Source organism: Ranitomeya variabilis, chromosome 4 (assembly GCF_051348905.1).
Source record: "Ranitomeya variabilis isolate aRanVar5 chromosome 4, aRanVar5.hap1, whole genome shotgun sequence".
Taxonomy (NCBI): domain Eukaryota; kingdom Metazoa; phylum Chordata; class Amphibia; order Anura; family Dendrobatidae; genus Ranitomeya; species Ranitomeya variabilis.
The window spans coordinates 722,085,461-722,103,652 of record NC_135235.1 but is presented as its reverse complement, the minus strand read 5'-3'; the positions used below and the strand labels follow the sequence as shown (position 1 = coordinate 722,103,652).

Below are 18,192 nucleotides of genomic sequence, written 5' to 3'. Positions count from 1 at the left end.
ATCCATGGAGGTCCCAATCATGTGACCCCTGACTCCTCCCCTCCTGTGACCTCATCACAGGTCCTGTTTGCACAGAGCAGCCAATGTGGTGTGCTGCTCTGCGGGTACAGGTAGGACCAGATGATATTGCACACCGTGGGTTGTGATTAACCTAATGGTTAGGTTGTGGGTTGTCAGCAGGGGCGGGCGCACGCACCGCACTAGTGACCTCAGCAAATGTCAGGGATTATGGAGAGTCGGCACCAGGTGTTCTGACGGCCGCTCAGCCGCCCCCTCTTTCAGTGATGATTGCCGCCTGAAGCAAAGAGCTCAACTTGCCCCATGATAGGGGCGCCCCTGAGTGCCGCCATAAACTAGCAGCAGGTTCCACTCCTGCACGCTGGACCCAGGGCTGCAAAAACACCTTTAATATCTTTATATATAGTCGGTGAATTCCGCCAGCTCTAACAGTATGTGTCTCCTGTAGCACAATCTTGGCATTATGTGTTTGGTAATATAATCATATATTTGAAATTTTCACTTCCCAACATCCCCTAAGTGCTAATTTCTGGACAGTGGCTGTGGAATCAAAAAAGTAACTACTCTTCTAGATTATAACCCTCGGTGAATTAATTTAAAAAAATTGAGTCACTTCATGTGGATTGCTACTACTCTGATATTCTGCCATTATGTCATATTAAAGCTTCTGCAAATGTGTACCATTTATACTGGGATCTGCTCCAGTGACATCTGCTTTTGTCACCAGGAGCTGCCTTATTAATTTCACAGGCGGCACTAGTGATGGAGGGAGGACATGGTCTGGGCAGCACAGGCTCTGTCCAACGACTATGATTAGGGTGCCTGAGACCAATAGTACTAGCTGCATACTGCCGGAAGCTGCCAGATACAGTCTTGTTCTCCTCTGGTTCAGTTCTCTGTGCTCAGGTCTCGGCACGTGTATTTGTTTCCTGTTGTGATTCCGGACCTTTTACTGACTACTCTTGCGTCTTCTGATTTTGTATTTTCTCTGCAGTCCTGGTTCTGACCCAACTACATGACTATTCCTTTTGCTATCTTACACTACAGTACAGCAGGTAACACCATGGTCTCTGTGTAAATCCAGATCCATACAGGAGTTAAAAGGTGATGAGCAAGGCAGCACAGAATGGAGAGAAGGTAGATTCATCCAAAGGAAGCCAACAGCATCATTACCCTCCACTTTCTCTTACAGGCTCATCATAATACTTTTTTTCCCAAGTGATTTTCTAACTTGTCAGCACATTCTACATACAGTGTCATTTAGTGTAGATCAGGGAAGGTAAGAATCAGCATTTTAAATTCCAGGGTTAGTTGGATCCACCAGGTTGTAAATTACTTAGAAAAGGGCTTTCACAATTACACTAAGTAGTTTGAACATTTTTGGATGAAGGAGAATGTTATGCTCTAGCGGAAAAATGGTGATCACACAATTGTGAAGTGGCTGGACTACAACGATGACTGAGAAGAATCTGTGACTTCTCTGCATTTAGCGTTTACTACTCACCTTGTCGGTTATGTGTAGGAATCTCCTTTTTACACCGCTCATCATCCCTCATATATGTTTCTGTAGTATTAATATGGGTCAGATCTTCACCCTGAAACAAATATTGTAAAAGTCACAGACAGACGGAGAAGTCCCATCTATGATCAGCTCTAATCCTGCCATCTCCACCGTTCTCATTACACAAGTATAAAACATATAATACTGGTGGATAAAACATAAAACAAGACTGAGCACAAGACCTTCACAGCCGTGTACAAATCATAGGGGAGATCTCATGACACTTTCTCTCCATCTACCTGATGATCCTGAGGAACATTGGGATCTTCTTGTTTACAGTCCTGTGGAAGAAGAGGACGGGGACATCTCTCTGGTGTTGTCCTCTTACTGGATAGATCTGGAGGAAACACATACAGGGACTGAATTCATTCTTTACATACAGATAATTATAGGCCGTGTGTATTTAGTCCTGTCTATTACCTGGTGATGTGAGGGGCTGGGGAACCTCCATCATGACGTCCTTGTACAGATCTTTGTGTCCTTCTAAATACTCCCACTCCTCCATGGAGAAATAGACGGCGACATCCTGACACCTTATAGGAACCTGACACATACAATGATACCATCATCCCCCCAATCCCTTCATAGTGTTACTGTATAATGTCCCAGCATTCCCAGCAGTGTCACCTCTCCAGTCAGCAGCTCAATCATCTTGTAGGTGAGTTCTAGGATCTTCTGGTCATTGATGTCCTCATGTATCAGGGGGTGAGGTGGAGGCCCCGTGATTGGGCTCAGGGGTCTTCCCCATCCCTCAGACACAGGGTCCTGACAGCGCTCACTAGAGGTCTTCTTCACTACAGTGTAACCCTGGATATGGAGAGACACATTAATAAATCTCACTACAGACATTTCCAGAGTCCTCACCTCTCCAGTTCTGTCCATCTGTTATTCCCATAGATAAGAATGATGTAATGTGACGTCATCAGAATCTCTCACCTCTCCAGTAAGCCGGAAGAGGATCTCTAGGGTGAGGTGTAATATCCTCTCCGCCATCTTGTCTCTGTCCATATCCATCTGTGATGGGTAAATCAGGAAAATTCTCTTTTGTGGAAGATCTTCACTGAGAGGATCCGATATTGTAGAGACCTGAATGAGAAGAAGATGAGCCGATGTAACATCATAAAAATCCTGTGTAATAATACAATTACTGGAGATAATAAGGGAAACATATGAGGAGATTTATTATTTTACAGTATTTAGTTTCCTTCTTTCCATCTACTAATAAAACCTATATATTTCGGCCACAGACAACAAGCAGTTTCTCCCTCGGAGTCGGCAGCTGAATACGTTCCTCATAGACTCATCTTCCATAACGCTAATTCTCGCCTCATTTACCGACCCTGGAATCGGCATTAGTAATACTGCAGGAGATATTCATTACACGTGACAGGAGAAATAACGACTCCATGATGAGGACGACATCTCCATCTCCTACTGCGGCTCTAGGAACAGATGTGTCCAGAGTCGGTCACTGACTCCATCCCCACCGGCCTCTATATGGAGGTTTCCCGTCTTCCCCGCACTGGAATCTTCTATCACGTTAGATCTCAGCTCTGAGTCACACACAGAAGTTTGAGACTTTTAGAAAAGCTTGTTTGTAAGAACAACAAGACAAGAGTCATGTGATGTCAAATTCTCCATGTACAGGTTTTTTTTTTCTCTGAATATGATGGAGTTTTTAAGCATTTTAGCTTTGACTTCTATATATTACATAAACACAAAAATAAAATTGGGGATGGAGGAACTGTGGGAATATTATACTGTGTGGAGGCCCCGTACTATGGGAATAATACTTGTTTCCTTGGTTCCCATCTTTCATAGTTGGGTCGTTTGTATCTATCAGCGGAAAAGGAGCAAACTTATTCTGATTCTTATAAGGAGACAACACAAACCCCCTAAATATAACATTCTATAACAACCCCACAATCTGTGACTCTTCAGGGTAAATCGCTCTCTCACCATTGGATTAGAGCTGATACTATGGAGCTAAAGTGACTAAACAGACTTTCTGTCACCTCCATAAAGGGGCACTTTTCTGTGTTTGTCAGAACTGTCCGAGAATTATTAGAGGTGATAGTTTCCCCCCAATTAGAAGGGACACACTGGATATTGGGGTCTTTACCTGCTACAGTTCTGGTGGGATTTACTAGGTAAATAGCTTGAATCACTTTTTCCCAAAGGGATAAATGGCGTCTGTTACTTCAATGTCTTTGAACTTCTCTGAACTTTCTTCCTCTCTTTTCTCCCGTATTTCTTTTGGGTATGTGCAAATGTTGCAGATTTTTGTGTTTTCCGCAGCATTTTTGGACTCGCGGAATTGCATCAAATCCGCAGTGTAGTGCACAACCAATGTAAGTCAATGGGAAATGATAATTGGTGTGCACATGCTGAGGAAAAAAACTTGCAGATTAGCACAGCGCTTTATTTTCCGCAGCATGTGTATTCTTTTAGCGGATCTGCAGCGTTTCCGCACCCACTGACTTCCATTGATTCAGTCAAATCTGCAGCAAAATCGCAGGTTTAAAAAGATCTACGGTTTTACTGCGTAGTCAGGTGCGAGAAACGTTGCCGATCGGGAGGAGGAAGACTGTGTGGGCAGAGGTGTGCATGTCTGTATGTATCTGAGTCTGTGTGCGGGGCTGTGTGTAGGCAGGCATCGTCCGATGGGACTACTAGTCCCATCTGGCTATGCCTGCTACAGAGACAGCTAGCCGGATGATGGGCCAGTAGTAGTCCCATCATCCGGCTACTGTGTAAAAAAAAAACAAAAAAAAAAAAAACACATACAACATACAGTATATACTCACCACACACCTAGTCCCCGACTCCCTCTATCACCTATAAAAAAAAATTTAAAATAAACCAACAGTATACATCCTGGTCCGATGAAATCCATTTAATATCGAGTGTCGCACGACGATCTCCCGTGGAGAGCTGTCTCATCTGCAGATGTGACCGCTTTCCAGGGGCTCTGGTGATACAGTGACAGTAGATAATCCTCCGCCCTGTATCCCTCTGCCTGGTGCAGCAGAGTTTATACTGTCACTTTTGGCACCCCTGCGTGGGATAATTCTCACAGCAGTGCCATAAAGTGAGAACCTGAACACATTGAACCCTCAGTGATAACACTCGAGGAGCCATTGTCTCCTGTCAGTGTGTCACTAGAGGCCCTGTAGGGGAAATCATTGTGGGACACTCATTATTAAATGGACTGCGTTGGACCAGGGAGAATTTGTGTTGGTTTTTTATTTTTTACAGGAGATACGGGGCATCGCATGGATTGGCAGAACAATAAAGATGGCAAACCTGTGTAGTGTTTTATTTCATTACAATACTTTATTCTGGCTGTGGCTTTATTTAACTGATTAACATCTATAGGATTACTAATGGATAGCTGTCTTATTGACGCCTCTCCATGTCACCTTACAATACAAAGGTGACATTTACCCCATATGCCACTACTACAGGGCAGTGGGAAGAGAGAGGCTAAGTGCCAGAACTGGTGCATCTTACAGATGTGCCTTTTCTGCGGCAGCTGTGAGCTGGTGCTTCTAGCCAGGGGGTGCCAATATCCATGGTCCCTTCCTAGGCTATGAATATCAGCCTGCAGCTGTCTGCATAGCCTTTCCTGGCTATTAATTATAGGGGGTTATAGGGTTCTTTTTTTGGGGGGGTCACCCTATTTTAATGGCCAGTAAAGACTAAATACACAGCTGCGGGCTGATATTCATAGCCTGGGAAGATCCATGGGTATTAACCCCTTCCTAGGCTATAAACATCAGCCCCCAGTCACTGACTTTCACTCTCTGGTGCAAAAAATTGCACGAGAGCCAACGCCTTTTTTTTTTTAAAGTAAACAGATATTGCACTTAAGGCCAGGGTTACACTTACGAGAAACTCACACGAGTCTCTCACATCATTACCCAACACTGCCACTGCCACTCGGGACTGGAGTGTGCTGCTGCATGTATTTCTATGCAGCTGAACGCTCCAGTTCTGAGTGCTGTTAGCAAGTGCGAGACTCTTGCGAGTGTGTCTTTATTTAACTCTTTATGTACCATTTTATTATGTTTATTACTAAAACATCGGGCTTGTTATTATCTATATATAGATATATCTATCTTTCTGTGATGGTAAACATTATTCTTCAATGGAGTATGTAAATGAAGAGGTTGGACAAGAAATGACATCGCAATTTTTTTTTGTTAAATAGATCTTTATTTAGCTTACAAAAACGAATACAAATCCACATTAAAAAAACGCATCAAATTCGCGTCAATTTTTTTTTTGCACTTTCTGCCAAAAGAGCAAGAATCTGGCAGGAAAAATTACACAGGCAAATGTGCAACGTGTGCACATACCCTTAGGCCGGCCTCACACTAGCGAGTTTTACGGACGTATGAGCGCATAAGCTACGCATTACACACGGCCCAATGAATCTCTATGGCCCAGCTCCTATCTGCCGTATATTACGGCCGTAGAAAATCACAGCATGCTGCATTTGTCACCGTATTGCGCAAAAAAAAAAAAAAAAAAAAAAAAAATCGCCAATGAAAGTCTATGGGGGCGAGAAAAATACGGACTCCACACGGACCAGCAGTGTGACTTGCGAGAAATACGCAGCGGTGTTAGTGAAAAGCCGGTAATTCAATTGCCGGCTTTTCATTTCTCCTTTACAAACCCGACAGGATATGAGACATGGTTTACATACAGTAAACCATCTCATATCCCTTTTTTTTTGCATATTCCACACTACTAATGTTAGTAGTGTGTATGTGCAAAATTTGGGTGCTGTAGCTGCTAAAATAAAGGGTTAAATGGCGGAAAAATTTGGCGTGGGCTCCCACGCAATTTTCTCCGCCAGAGTGGTAAAGCCAGTGACTGAGGGCAGATATTAATAGCCAGGAGAGGGTCCATGGTTATTGCCCCCCCCCCTGGCTACAAACATCTGCCCCCAGCCACCCCAGAAATGGCACATCTGGAAGATGCGCCTATTCTGGCACTTGGCCTCTCTCTTCCCATTCCCGTGTAGCGGTGGGATATGGGGTAATGAAGGATTAATGTCACCTTGCTATTGTAAGGTGACATTAAGCCAGATTAATAATGGAGAGGCATCAATTATGACACCTATCCATTATTAATCCAATTTTATGAAAGTGTTAAAAAAAAACCACACAGATTGTTTTAATATTTTATTGCTCTCTCAATCCACCTGAAGACCCTCGCTCTGAAAAATAATAAACCAACAATATACATACCTTCTGATGATCTGTCACGTCCCACGAAGTAAATCCATCTGAAGGGGTTTACTCATTTTACAGCCAGGAGCTGTGCTAATGCATTCGCTCATGCCTGTAAACCCCCGGGTACTGAAAGGAAAGCTGGGTGATCTGTACTTACCTTGAGTTGCGGTGAGGCCAGCAGAGGGCGCATTAACCCTTCATTACCCCATATCCCACCGCTACACGGGAATGGGAAGAGAGAGGCCAAGTGCCAGAATAGGCGCATCTTACAGGTGTGCCTTTTCTGGGGTGGCTGGGGGCAGATGTTTGTAGCCACGGGGGGGGGGGGGGGGGGGCAATAACCATGGACCCTCTCCTGGCTATTAATATCTGCCCTCAGTCACTGGCTTTACCACTCTGGCGGAGAAAATTGCGTGGGAGCCCACGCCAATTTTTTCCGCGATTTAACCCTTTATTTTACAAGCTACAGAGCCCAAATTTTGCACATACACACTACTAACATTAGTAGTGTGGAATATGCAAAAAAAAGGGGATATGAGATGGTTTACTGTATGTAAACCATGTCTCATATCCTGTCGGGTTTAGGCAGGAGAAATGAAAAGCCGGCAATTGAATTACCGGCTTTTCACATATCTCGAGCTGAATTACATATAAATACAGAATATATATGTGTCTCAATGACATACATTATATATATATATATATATATATATATATATATATATATATATATATATATATATATATATATATATATATATATATATATATATATATATATACACTGTATATGTTTTAACAAACATTTGAGCCCATAAATCCATTAGATGGGAGTTTTTAAAAGCCTCAGGTATCTTTTGCATGTGTTTAGAGTTAATTAGTTGATTCAGAAGATTAGGGTAATAGGTCGTTTACCTTTTCTTGATATGCTAATTTATTGAGACAGGTTTTTTGGGTTATCAGGAGTTGTATGCCAAAATCATCAGTATTAAAACAATAAAAGACCTGACAAATTTCAGTTGGTGGATAATGAATCTATAATATATGAAAGTTTAATTGTAATCATTACATTATGGTAAATAATGAAATTTTACACTATATGCTAATTTTTTGAGAAGGACCTGTATTTCTAGTATTAATGCGCCAGTAATGGGGAATCTCCACATCCCTCCACCGCAGAGCCACACTCCACATAGAGAATAATGGGGCCTCCAGCACCGACCTCCACCCGCAGAGCCACACTCCACATAGAGAATAATGGAGCCTCCAGCACCGACCTCCACCCGCAGAGCCGCACTCTACATAGAGAATAATGGAGCCTCCAGCACCGACCTCCACCCGCAGAGCCGCACTCCACATAGAGAATAATGGAGCCTCCAGCACCGACCTCCACCCGCAGAGCCGCACTCCACATAGAGAATAATGGAGCCTCCAGCACCGACCTCCACCCGCAGAGCCACACTCCACATAGAGAATAATGGAGCCTCCAGCACCGACCTCCACCCTCAGAGCCACACTCCACATAGAGAATAATGGAGCCTCCAGCACCGACCTCCACCCGCAGAGCCGCACTCCACATAGAGAATGGAGCCTCCAGCACCGACCTCCACCCGCAGAGCCGCACTCCACATAGAGAATAATGGAGCCTCCAGCACCGACCTCCACCCGCAGAGCTGCACTCCACATAGAGAATAATGGAGCCTCCAGCACCGACCTCCACCCGCAGAGCCGCACTCCACATAGAGAATAATGGAGCCTCCAGCACCGACCTCCACCCGCAGAGCCACACTCCACATAGAGAATAATGGAGCCTCCAGCACCGACCTCCACCCGCAGAGCCGCACTCCACATAGAGAATAATGGAGCCTCCAGCACCGACCTCCACCAGCAGAGCCGCACTCCACACAGAGAATAATGGAGCCTCCAGCACCGACCTCCACCCGCAGAGCCGCACTCCACATAGAGAATAATGGAGCCTCCAGCACCGACCTCCACCCGCAGAGCCGCACTCCACATAGAGAATAATGGAGCCTCCAGCACCGACCTCCACCCGCAGAGCCGCACTCCACATAGAGAATAATGGGGCCTCCAGCACCGACCTCCACCCGCAGAGCCGCACTGCACATAGAGAATAATGGAGCCTCCAGCACCGACCTCCACCCTCAGAGCCACACTCCACATAGAGAATAATGGAGCCTCCAGCACCGACCTCCACCCGCAGAGCCGCACTCCACATAGAGAATAATGGAGCCTCCAGCACCGACCTCCACCCGCAGAGCCGCACTCCACATAGAGAATAATGGAGCCTCCGGCACCGACCTCCACCCGCAGAGCCGCACTCCACATATATGGATTGGCTGCTCTGTGCGCACAGGACCTGTGATGAGGTCACAGGAGGGGAGGAGTCAGGGGTCAGCTAACAGAAAAAACTCAGAAAAAATACATACAATGAGATACGGCCTTCCCAAAAACCCTGTCTGATGACAAATGCACACTTAGCAGGATGCAGCAGGCCTCCACTGATACAGGCTAGGAGCGGCACATGTGCAACCTACTTGATAAGAACAACCACCCCCACCCTCCAAACATTGCAGGGGTTGGCTGCCTAGTAGAAAAAATGCACATTGATATGACTCACATAGGACGCCAGTCACACTGATAAGTGTGGTGCACAGAGTCTGGTATGCAACCTATTAATGACGACAACATTAATGACTGTTGTATTAACAGGCGGGCTGCCCAGCACTATAGTATGCAGCACACAGTGACAGACGCCCCAGAAAAACCTAACCAACATAAAGAGGCCTAGCCACATCCTGCAAAAAAGGATATGATATAGTGCAAAATGTACGCATATGATAAACACATACACTATATGAGTAGTTTTGAGCGATACCGTCGGATAGTATCTGCCGATACCCGAAAAGTATCGGATATCGCCGATACCGATACCCGATACCAATACAAGTCAATGGGACACCAAGTATCGGAAGCTATCCTGTATGGTTCCCAGGGTCTGAAGGAGAGGAAACTCTCCTTCAGGCCCTGGGATCCATATTAATGTGTAAAATAAAGAATAAAAAATATTGATATACTCACCTCTCCAACGCAGCCTGGACCTTACCGATGTAACCGGCAGCTTCCGTTCCTAAGAATGAGCGCTTGAAAGACCTTAGATGACGTCGCGGCTTGTGATTGGTCGCGTGAGCGGTCACATGAGCGGTCACGCGACCAATCACAAGCCGCGACGTCATCTAAGGTCTTTCAAGCGCTCATTCTTAGGAACGGAAGCTGCCGGTTACATCGGTAAGGTCCAGGCTGCGTCGGAGAGGTGAGTATATCAATATTTTTTATTTTTATTCTTTATTTTACACATTAATATCGATACCGATTCCCGATATCACAAAAGTATCGGATCTCGGTATCGGAATTCCGATACCGGAAATATCGGCCGATACCCGATACTTGCGGTATCGGAATGCTCAACACTATATATGAGGTATTGGTTTAATATTTTGGCCAAAATAAAGTAAGCCCTCAACCCGTCGTCAAGGGTCCTCATCAGGGCCGGACTGGCCATCGGGCAGTTCTGCCAAATGCCAGAAGGGCCGGTGGCAGTAGTGGGCCGCTCGAGTGTGCCGCTGTCGGCACACTCCCCCCGTTGTCGGCACACTCCCGGCCCCGCATTCAACTATACCGGCGTCATGGACACCGGTACAGTTGAATGCAATGATGGAGGAGAGTGCGTCTGCTGACGCTCCCTCTCCCATCATTCCCCGCTCTGCCTGCCGCTGACACTGCGGGTGCGCGATGACGTCATATCATCGCGCACCTGCTGTGTGACCGGGCGGGCAGACTGCAGCTGCTGAGACCGGAGCCAGGAGCAACGCGGGGCACGAGGAGAGGTGAGTAGAGTGTTTGTTTTTTTATTATTACATATCAATGAGTGATGACTGGATTGTAGGGGGGGCGCTGGCTGCCTGCATTACATTCTATGGGGCAGTGCTGCATTACATTCTATGGGGCAGTGCTGCATTACATGATTCTATGGGGCAGGGCTGCATTAAATTCTATGGGGCAGTGCTTAATTACATTCTATGGGGACTGTGCTGTATTACATTCTATGGGGCAGTGCTGCATTACATTCTATGGGGCTGTGCTGCATTACATTCTATGGGGGCTGTGCTGCATTACATTCTATGGGGACTGTGCTGTATTACATTCTATGGGGCAGTGCTGCATTACATTCTATGGGGACTGTGCTGTATTACATTCTATGGGGCAGTGCTGCATTACATTCTATGGGGCAGTGCTGCATTACATTCTATGGGGCTGTGCTGCATTACATTCTATGGGGCTGTGCTGTATTACATTCTATGGGGGCTGTGCTGCATTACATTCTATGGGGCTGTGCTGTATTGCATTCTATGGGGGCTGTGCTGTATTACATTCTATGGGGGCTGTGCTGCATTACATTCTATGGGGGCTGTGCTGCATTACATTCTATGGGGCAGTGCGTGCTGCATTGCATTCTATGGGGACTGAGCTGCATTACATTCTATGGGGCTGTGCTGTATTACATTCTATGGGGACTGGCTGCATTACATTCTATGGGGCAGTGCTGCATTACATTCTATGGGGGCTGTGCTGCATTACATTCTATGGGGGCTGTGCTGCATTACATTCTATGGGGCAGTCCTGCATTACATTCTATGGGGCTGTGCTGTATTACATTCTATGGGGGCTGTGCTGCATTACATTCTATCGGGGCTGTTCTGCTTTACATTCTATGGGGCAGTGCTGCATTACATTCTATGGGGCTGTGCTGTATTACATTATATGGGGGCTGGCTGTATTACATTCTATGGGGCTGTGCTGCATTACATTCTATGGGGGCTGTCTGTATTACACTATATATGGGGCTGTGCTGTATTACATTCTTTGGGGACTGGCTGCATTACATTCTATGGGGCTGTGCTGCATTACATTCTATGGGGGCTGTGCTGCATTACATTCTATGGGGGCTGGCTGCATTACATTCTATGGGGGCTGGATGTATTACATTCTATGGAGGCTGGCTGTATTACATTCTATGGGGGCTGGCTGTATTACATTCTATGGGGCAGTGCTGCTTTACATTCTATGGGGCTGTGCTGTATTACATTCTATGGGGACTGGCTGCATTACATTCTATGGGGACTGGCTGCATTACATTCTATGGGGGGCTGGCTGCATTACATTCTATGGGGGCTGGCTGTATTACATTCTATGGGGGCTGACTGTATTACATTCTATGGGGGCTGTGCTGTATTACATTCTATGGGGGCTGTGCTGCATTACATTCTATGGGGGCTGTGCTGTATTACATTCTATGGGGCAGTGCTGTATTACATTCTATGGGGGCTGTGCTGCATTACATTCTATGGGGGCTGTGCTGCATTACATTCTATGGGGCTGTGCTGTATTGCATTCTATGGGGGCTGTGCTGTATTACATTCTGTGGGGGCTGTGCTGCATTACATTCTATGGGGGCTGTGCTGCATTACATTCTATGGGGCAGTGCGTGCTGCATTGCATTCTATGGGGACTGAGCTGCATTACATTCTATGGGGCTGTGCTGTATTACATTCTATGGGGACTGGCTGCATTACATTCTATGGGGCAGTGGCAGTGCTGCATTACATTCTATGGGGGCTGTGCTGCATTACATTCTATGGGGGCTGTGCTGCATTACATTCTATGGGGCAGTCCTGCATTACATTCTATGGGGCTGTGCTGTATTACATTCTATGGGGGCTGTGCTGCATTACATTCTATCGGGGCTGTTCTGCTTTACATTCTATGGGGCAGTGCTGCATTACATTCTATGGGGCTGTGCTGTATTACATTATATGGGGGCTGGCTGTATTACATTCTATGGGGCTGTGCTGCATTACATTCTATGGGGGCTGTCTGTATTACACTATATATGGGGCTGTGCTGTATTACATTCTTTGGGGACTGGCTGCATTACATTCTATGGGGCTGTGCTGCATTACATTCTATGGGGGCTGTGCTGCATTACATTCTATGGGGGCTGGCTGCATTACATTCTATGGGGGCTGGATGTATTACATTCTATGGAGGCTGGCTGTATTACATTCTATGGGGGCTGGCTGTATTACATTCTATAGGGCAGTGCTGCTTTACATTCTATGGGGCTGTGCTGTATTACATTCTATGGGGACTGGCTGCATTACATTCTATGGGGCTGTGCTGCATTACATTCTATGGGGGGCTGGCTGCATTACATTCTATGGGGGCTGGCTGTATTACATTCTATGGGGGCTGACTGTATTACATTCTATGGGGGCTGTGCTGTATTACATTCTATGGGGGCTGTGATGCATTACATTCTATGGGGGCTGTGCTGTATTACATTCTATGGGGCAGTGCTGTATTACATTCTATGGGGCTGTGCTGTATTACATTCTATGGGGACTGGCTGCATTACATTCTATGGGGCTGTGCTGCATTACATTCTATGGGGGGCTGGCTGCATTACATTCTATGGGGGCTGGCTGTATTACATTCTATGGGGGCTGACTGTATTACATTCTATGGGGGCTGTGCTGTATTACATTCTATGGGGGCTGTGCTGCATTACATTCTATGGGGGCTGTGCTGTATTACATTCTATGGGGCAGTGCTGTATTACATTCTATGGGGGCTGTGCTGTATTACATTCTATGGGGGCTGTGCTGCATTACATTCTATGGGGGCTGTGCTGCATTACATTCTATGGGGCAGTGCTGCATTGCATTCTATGGGGACTGAGCTGCATTACATTCTATGGGGCTGTGCTGCATTACATTCTATGGGGGCTGTGCTGCATTACATTCTATGGGGCAGTGCTGCATTGCATTCTATGGGGACTGAGCTGCATTACATTCTATGGGGCTGTGCTGTATTACATTCTATGGGGACTGGCTGCATTACATTCTATGGGGCTGTGCTGCATTACATTCTATGGGGGCTGTGCTGCATTACATTCTATGGGGGCTGTGCTGCATTACATTCTATGGGGGCTGGCTGCATTACATTCTATGGAGGCTGGCTGTATTACATTCTATGGGGGCTGGCTGTATTACATTCTATGGGGCAGTGCTGCTTCACATTCTATGGGGCTGTGCTGTATTACATTCTATGGGGACTGGCTGCTTTACATTCTATGGGGCTGTGCTGCATTACATTCTATGGGGGCTGGCTGCATTACATTCTATGGGGGCTGGCTGTATTACATTCTATGGGGGCTGACTGTATTACATTCTATGGGGGCTGTGCTGTATTACATTCTATGGGGGCTGTGCTGCATTACATTCTATGGGGGCTGTGCTGTATTACATTCTATGGGGCAGTGCTGTATTACATTCTATGGGGGCTGTGCTGTATTACATTCTATGGGGGCTGTGCTGCATTACATTCTATGGGGGCTGTGCTGCATTACATTCTATGGGGCAGTGCTGCATTGCATTCTATGGGGACTGAGCTGCATTACATTCTATGGGGCTGTGCTGCATTACATTCTATGGGGGCTGTGCTGCATTACATTCTATGGGGCAGTGCTGCATTGCATTCTATGGGGACTGAGCTGCATTACATTCTATGGGGCTGTGCTGTATTACATTCTATGGGGACTGGCTGCATTACATTCTATGGAGGCTGTGCTGCATTACATTCTATGGGGGCTGTGCTGCATTACATTCTATGGGGCTGTGCTGTATTACATTCTATGGGGCTGTGCTGTATTACATTCTATGGGGGCTGTGCTGCATTACATTCTATGGGGCAGTGCTGCATTACATTCTATGGGGCTGTGCTGTATTACATTCTATGGGGGCTGTGCTGCATTACATTCTATGGGGGCTGGCTGTATTACATTCTATGGGGCTGTGCTGCATTACATTCTATGGGGGCTGGCTGTATTACATTCTATGGGGCAGTGCTGCATTACATTCTATGGGGCTGTGCTGCATTACATTCTATGGGGGGCTAGCTGTATTACATTCTATGGGGGCTGGCTGTATTACATTCTATGGGGGCTGGCTGCATTACATTCTATGGGGGCTGGCTGTATTACATTCTATGGGGCTGTGCTGCATTACATTCTATGGGGCTGTGCTGCATTACATTCTATGGGGGGCTGGCTGTATTACATTCTATGGGGGCTGGCTGTATTACATTCTATGGGGGCTGGCTGCATTACATTCTATGGGGACTGAGCTGTAATGCTGGATACAGCTGTAATTATATGTTATATAGTCGTGTTACACTCCCCTCACTTCTTGTAACCTACAAGTGTACAAAGATATTATTCAGTCACCAGGGGACAAGTGGGCCTGTGTGACTTCAAATGCCAGGGCTGAATTTTAGTCCCAGTCCGGCCCTGGTCCTCATAATATTGCGGGTCCTACCACTAATATCAAAAAACAGCTAACATAGAAAAAACTCAGAAAAAATACATACAATAAGATACGGCCTTCCCAAAACCCTGTCTGATGACAAATGCACACTTAGCAGGATGCAGCAGGCCTCCACTGATAAAGTCTAGGAGCCTGGGGCGTCTGTCACTGTGTGCTGCATACTATAGTGCTGGGCAGCCCGCCTGTTAATACAAGGGGCGTCATTAATAGGTTGCATACCAGACCCTGTGCACCACACTTATCAGTGTGACTGGCGACCTATGTGAGTCATATCAATGTGCATTTTTTCTACTAGGCAGCCAACCCCTGCAATGTTTGGAGGGTGGGGGTGGTTGTTCTTATCAAGTAGGTTGCACATGTGCCGCTCCTAGCCTGTATCAGTGGAGGCCTGCTGCATCCTGCTAAGTGTGCATTTGTCATCAGACAGGGTTTTGGGAAGGCCGTATCTCATTGCATGTATTTTTTTTGAGGAGTCAGGGGGTCACATGATCAGGGGCCTCAGTGTATGCAGGACTCTGCTGTGCTGACAAGTATTCAGCTCCTCTGCTGGTGCTGCTCCTTTAAGAACAGGTAACGTTGCAAAAATAGAACAATTCCCCCATTAAGTGATTGGATCGCCCCAGATCTTTCATAGACCTTAGTGATATTACAGACGGGAGATTCCAAGAGCGCTAGATTCATGGGTAATCCTAGTGCTGACTGAGCCGTGCGCCTCCATCTAAGAGAGCGGCCACAACCCCAGACGATGCAGCGGCCGGAGCAATGTTATTAATGGAGGGAATTTCTGAGAGCAGCAAATTAATAAGAATGTTTTACCGGAACCTCCTGGGGCATCAAGGAAAACCGTCTCCTATTTCCACCTGGAATCTGAGCCATAATTGCCAAATACCCCGATCTGTGGTCATCAACCAGAAGAGGCTTATTTACTGGGACAAATCCCCTCACCCTTCCCAAATCCTGGCTTTTCTCTCCCAGAATATCTCTCCCATAACACAAAGGCTGGTGGAGCTGGTGCCGGTGACCTGATGCTATAAGGCTATGTCTCCACGTTCAGGATGGCCGGCGGTATTGCCGCATCGGCGAAGCCGCTCGGCGCTAAGCCCCGCCCCCTTTCTGGGACGCGATCATGCCGGATGTGTTAACTCTTCACATCCGGGATGATCGCTCTGTCCCATAGGGCCCTGTGATATGCCTTGCGGGGACGCTGCGTCCCCGCAAGGTGTACGGACATGCTGCGATCTGAAAAGACGCGCAGCATGTCCGGAGTCGCAGGGCCGCCGCGTGCGGGTTTCCACGCATAGTGGAGACGGGATTTCATAAAATCCCCTCCACTATGCTGGAACATCTGGACGCTGCTTGTTTGACGCTGCAGCTCTGCGCAGCGTCAAACAAGCAGCGTTTCCTGACCGTGGAAACATACCCTTAGAGGGTTACTAACCGGACTCAAGTTAGTCTGCAGTTAGACTTTAGTTATTAGTTAGCTATTCGATTTTCAGGTATGGTGAATTATACATAGAGTGGATATTGTTTGGGTAAAATTTTGATCAGGACTTTGAGATGTTTATTTTGACTACTTGTGGTCCTGGGTTATTCACGTAAATCGCTTATGTCGCACATAATCAAGCGCACTCAATCGTTCATAAGTTCAATTTGAAAACAGGTACCCTTGACCACTAGTAGTCAACATGAACATATCAATGTCCTGAATAATATTTGCCAAAATAATTATCAACTCTATGTGTAGTTCAGAAGTTATTCACGTAAATCGCTTATGTCGCGCATAATCAAACGCACTCAATCTAACAAATTTTGCCAAAATAAATTCAGAACTCTATGTACAGTTGAAGAATTATACAAAATATGCTAACTCCACATGTGAAATATTTTATCGATACCTCACTGTTTGCTATCACAACTTACGTAAAGTTTCCATAAGGTTTTAACCCACTAATCTATGTTTAATTCAAGGGTTGTTGAACAGATGCTAAGTTTGTGTGTGAAATTACACTCTGAGTAAGGGTACCGTCACACAGTGGCATTTTTATCGCTACGACGGCACGATTCGTGACGTTCTAGCGATATCGTTACGATCTCGCAGTGTCTGACACGCTACTGCGATCAGGCACCCAGCTGAGAATCGTACGTCGTAGCACATCGTTTGAAACTTTCTTTCGTCGCTGGATCTCCCGCTGTCATCGCTGGATCGTTGTGTGTGACAGCGATCCAGCGATGCGTTCGCTGGTAACCAGGGTAAACATCGGGTTACTAAGCGCAGGGCCGCGCTTAGTAACCCGATGTTTACCGTGGTTACCAGCGTAAAAGTAAAAAAAAACAAACCGTACATGCTCACCATCTGATGTCCGTCAGGTCCCTTGCCGTCTGCTTTCCGCTCTGACTGTCTGCCGGCCGGAAAGTGAGAGCAGATCACAGCGGTGAAGTCGCCGCTGCGCTCTGCTCTCACTGTACGGCTGCACTCAGTCAGAGCAGGAAGCAGACGGCAAGGGACCTGACGGACATCAGATGGTGAGCATGTACGGTTTGTTTTTTTTTACTTTTACGCTGGTAACCACGGTAAACATCGGGTTACTAAGCGCGGCCCTGCGCTTAGTAACCCGATGTTTACCCTGGTTACCCGGGGACTTCGGCATCGCTCCAGCGCCGTGATTGCAACGTGTGACCGCAGTCTACGACACGGGAGCGATAATCATACGATCGCTGCGACGTCACGAATCGTGCCGTCGTAGCGATGTAAATGGTACTGTGTGACGGTACCCGAAGAGTTAGCTAATTTACATAGAATCGAGCAATACAATGAAAGGTTAGCATAATTGATTTGTCTGAGTCTGTGACCTTCCCTGGCAAAAGGTAATGACATGAGTCAACAGGAACTGTAAACCTAGACTCCTTA

At 46.4% G+C, this 18,192-nt stretch overlaps 2 protein-coding genes across 2 annotated transcripts in view; one reads left to right on the top strand and one right to left on the bottom strand.

The window, feature by feature from the left end:
- Positions 1-18,192, bottom strand: part of LOC143766673 (uncharacterized) — a 33,210-nt gene that overhangs the window by 5,869 nt on the left and 9,149 nt on the right. Inside the window, exons 2-6 of the mRNA XM_077254525.1 lie at positions 2,516-2,665; positions 2,207-2,386; positions 2,000-2,123; positions 1,819-1,916; positions 1,523-1,613 (exon numbers count right to left, since the gene is read on the bottom strand). Coding sequence (XP_077110640.1) covers positions 1,523-1,613; positions 1,819-1,916; positions 2,000-2,123; positions 2,207-2,386; positions 2,516-2,593 — 571 coding nt within the window. The 5' untranslated portion in view covers positions 2,594-2,665. The remainder of the gene's footprint in view (positions 1-1,522; positions 1,614-1,818; positions 1,917-1,999; positions 2,124-2,206; positions 2,387-2,515; positions 2,666-18,192) is intronic.
- LOC143766662 (uncharacterized) overlaps positions 15,781-18,192 on the top strand; it is a 73,334-nt gene continuing 70,922 nt past the window's right edge. Inside the window, exon 1 of the mRNA XM_077254496.1 lies at positions 15,781-15,854. The gene's annotated coding sequence lies outside the window, so the exon portion shown is untranslated. The remainder of the gene's footprint in view (positions 15,855-18,192) is intronic.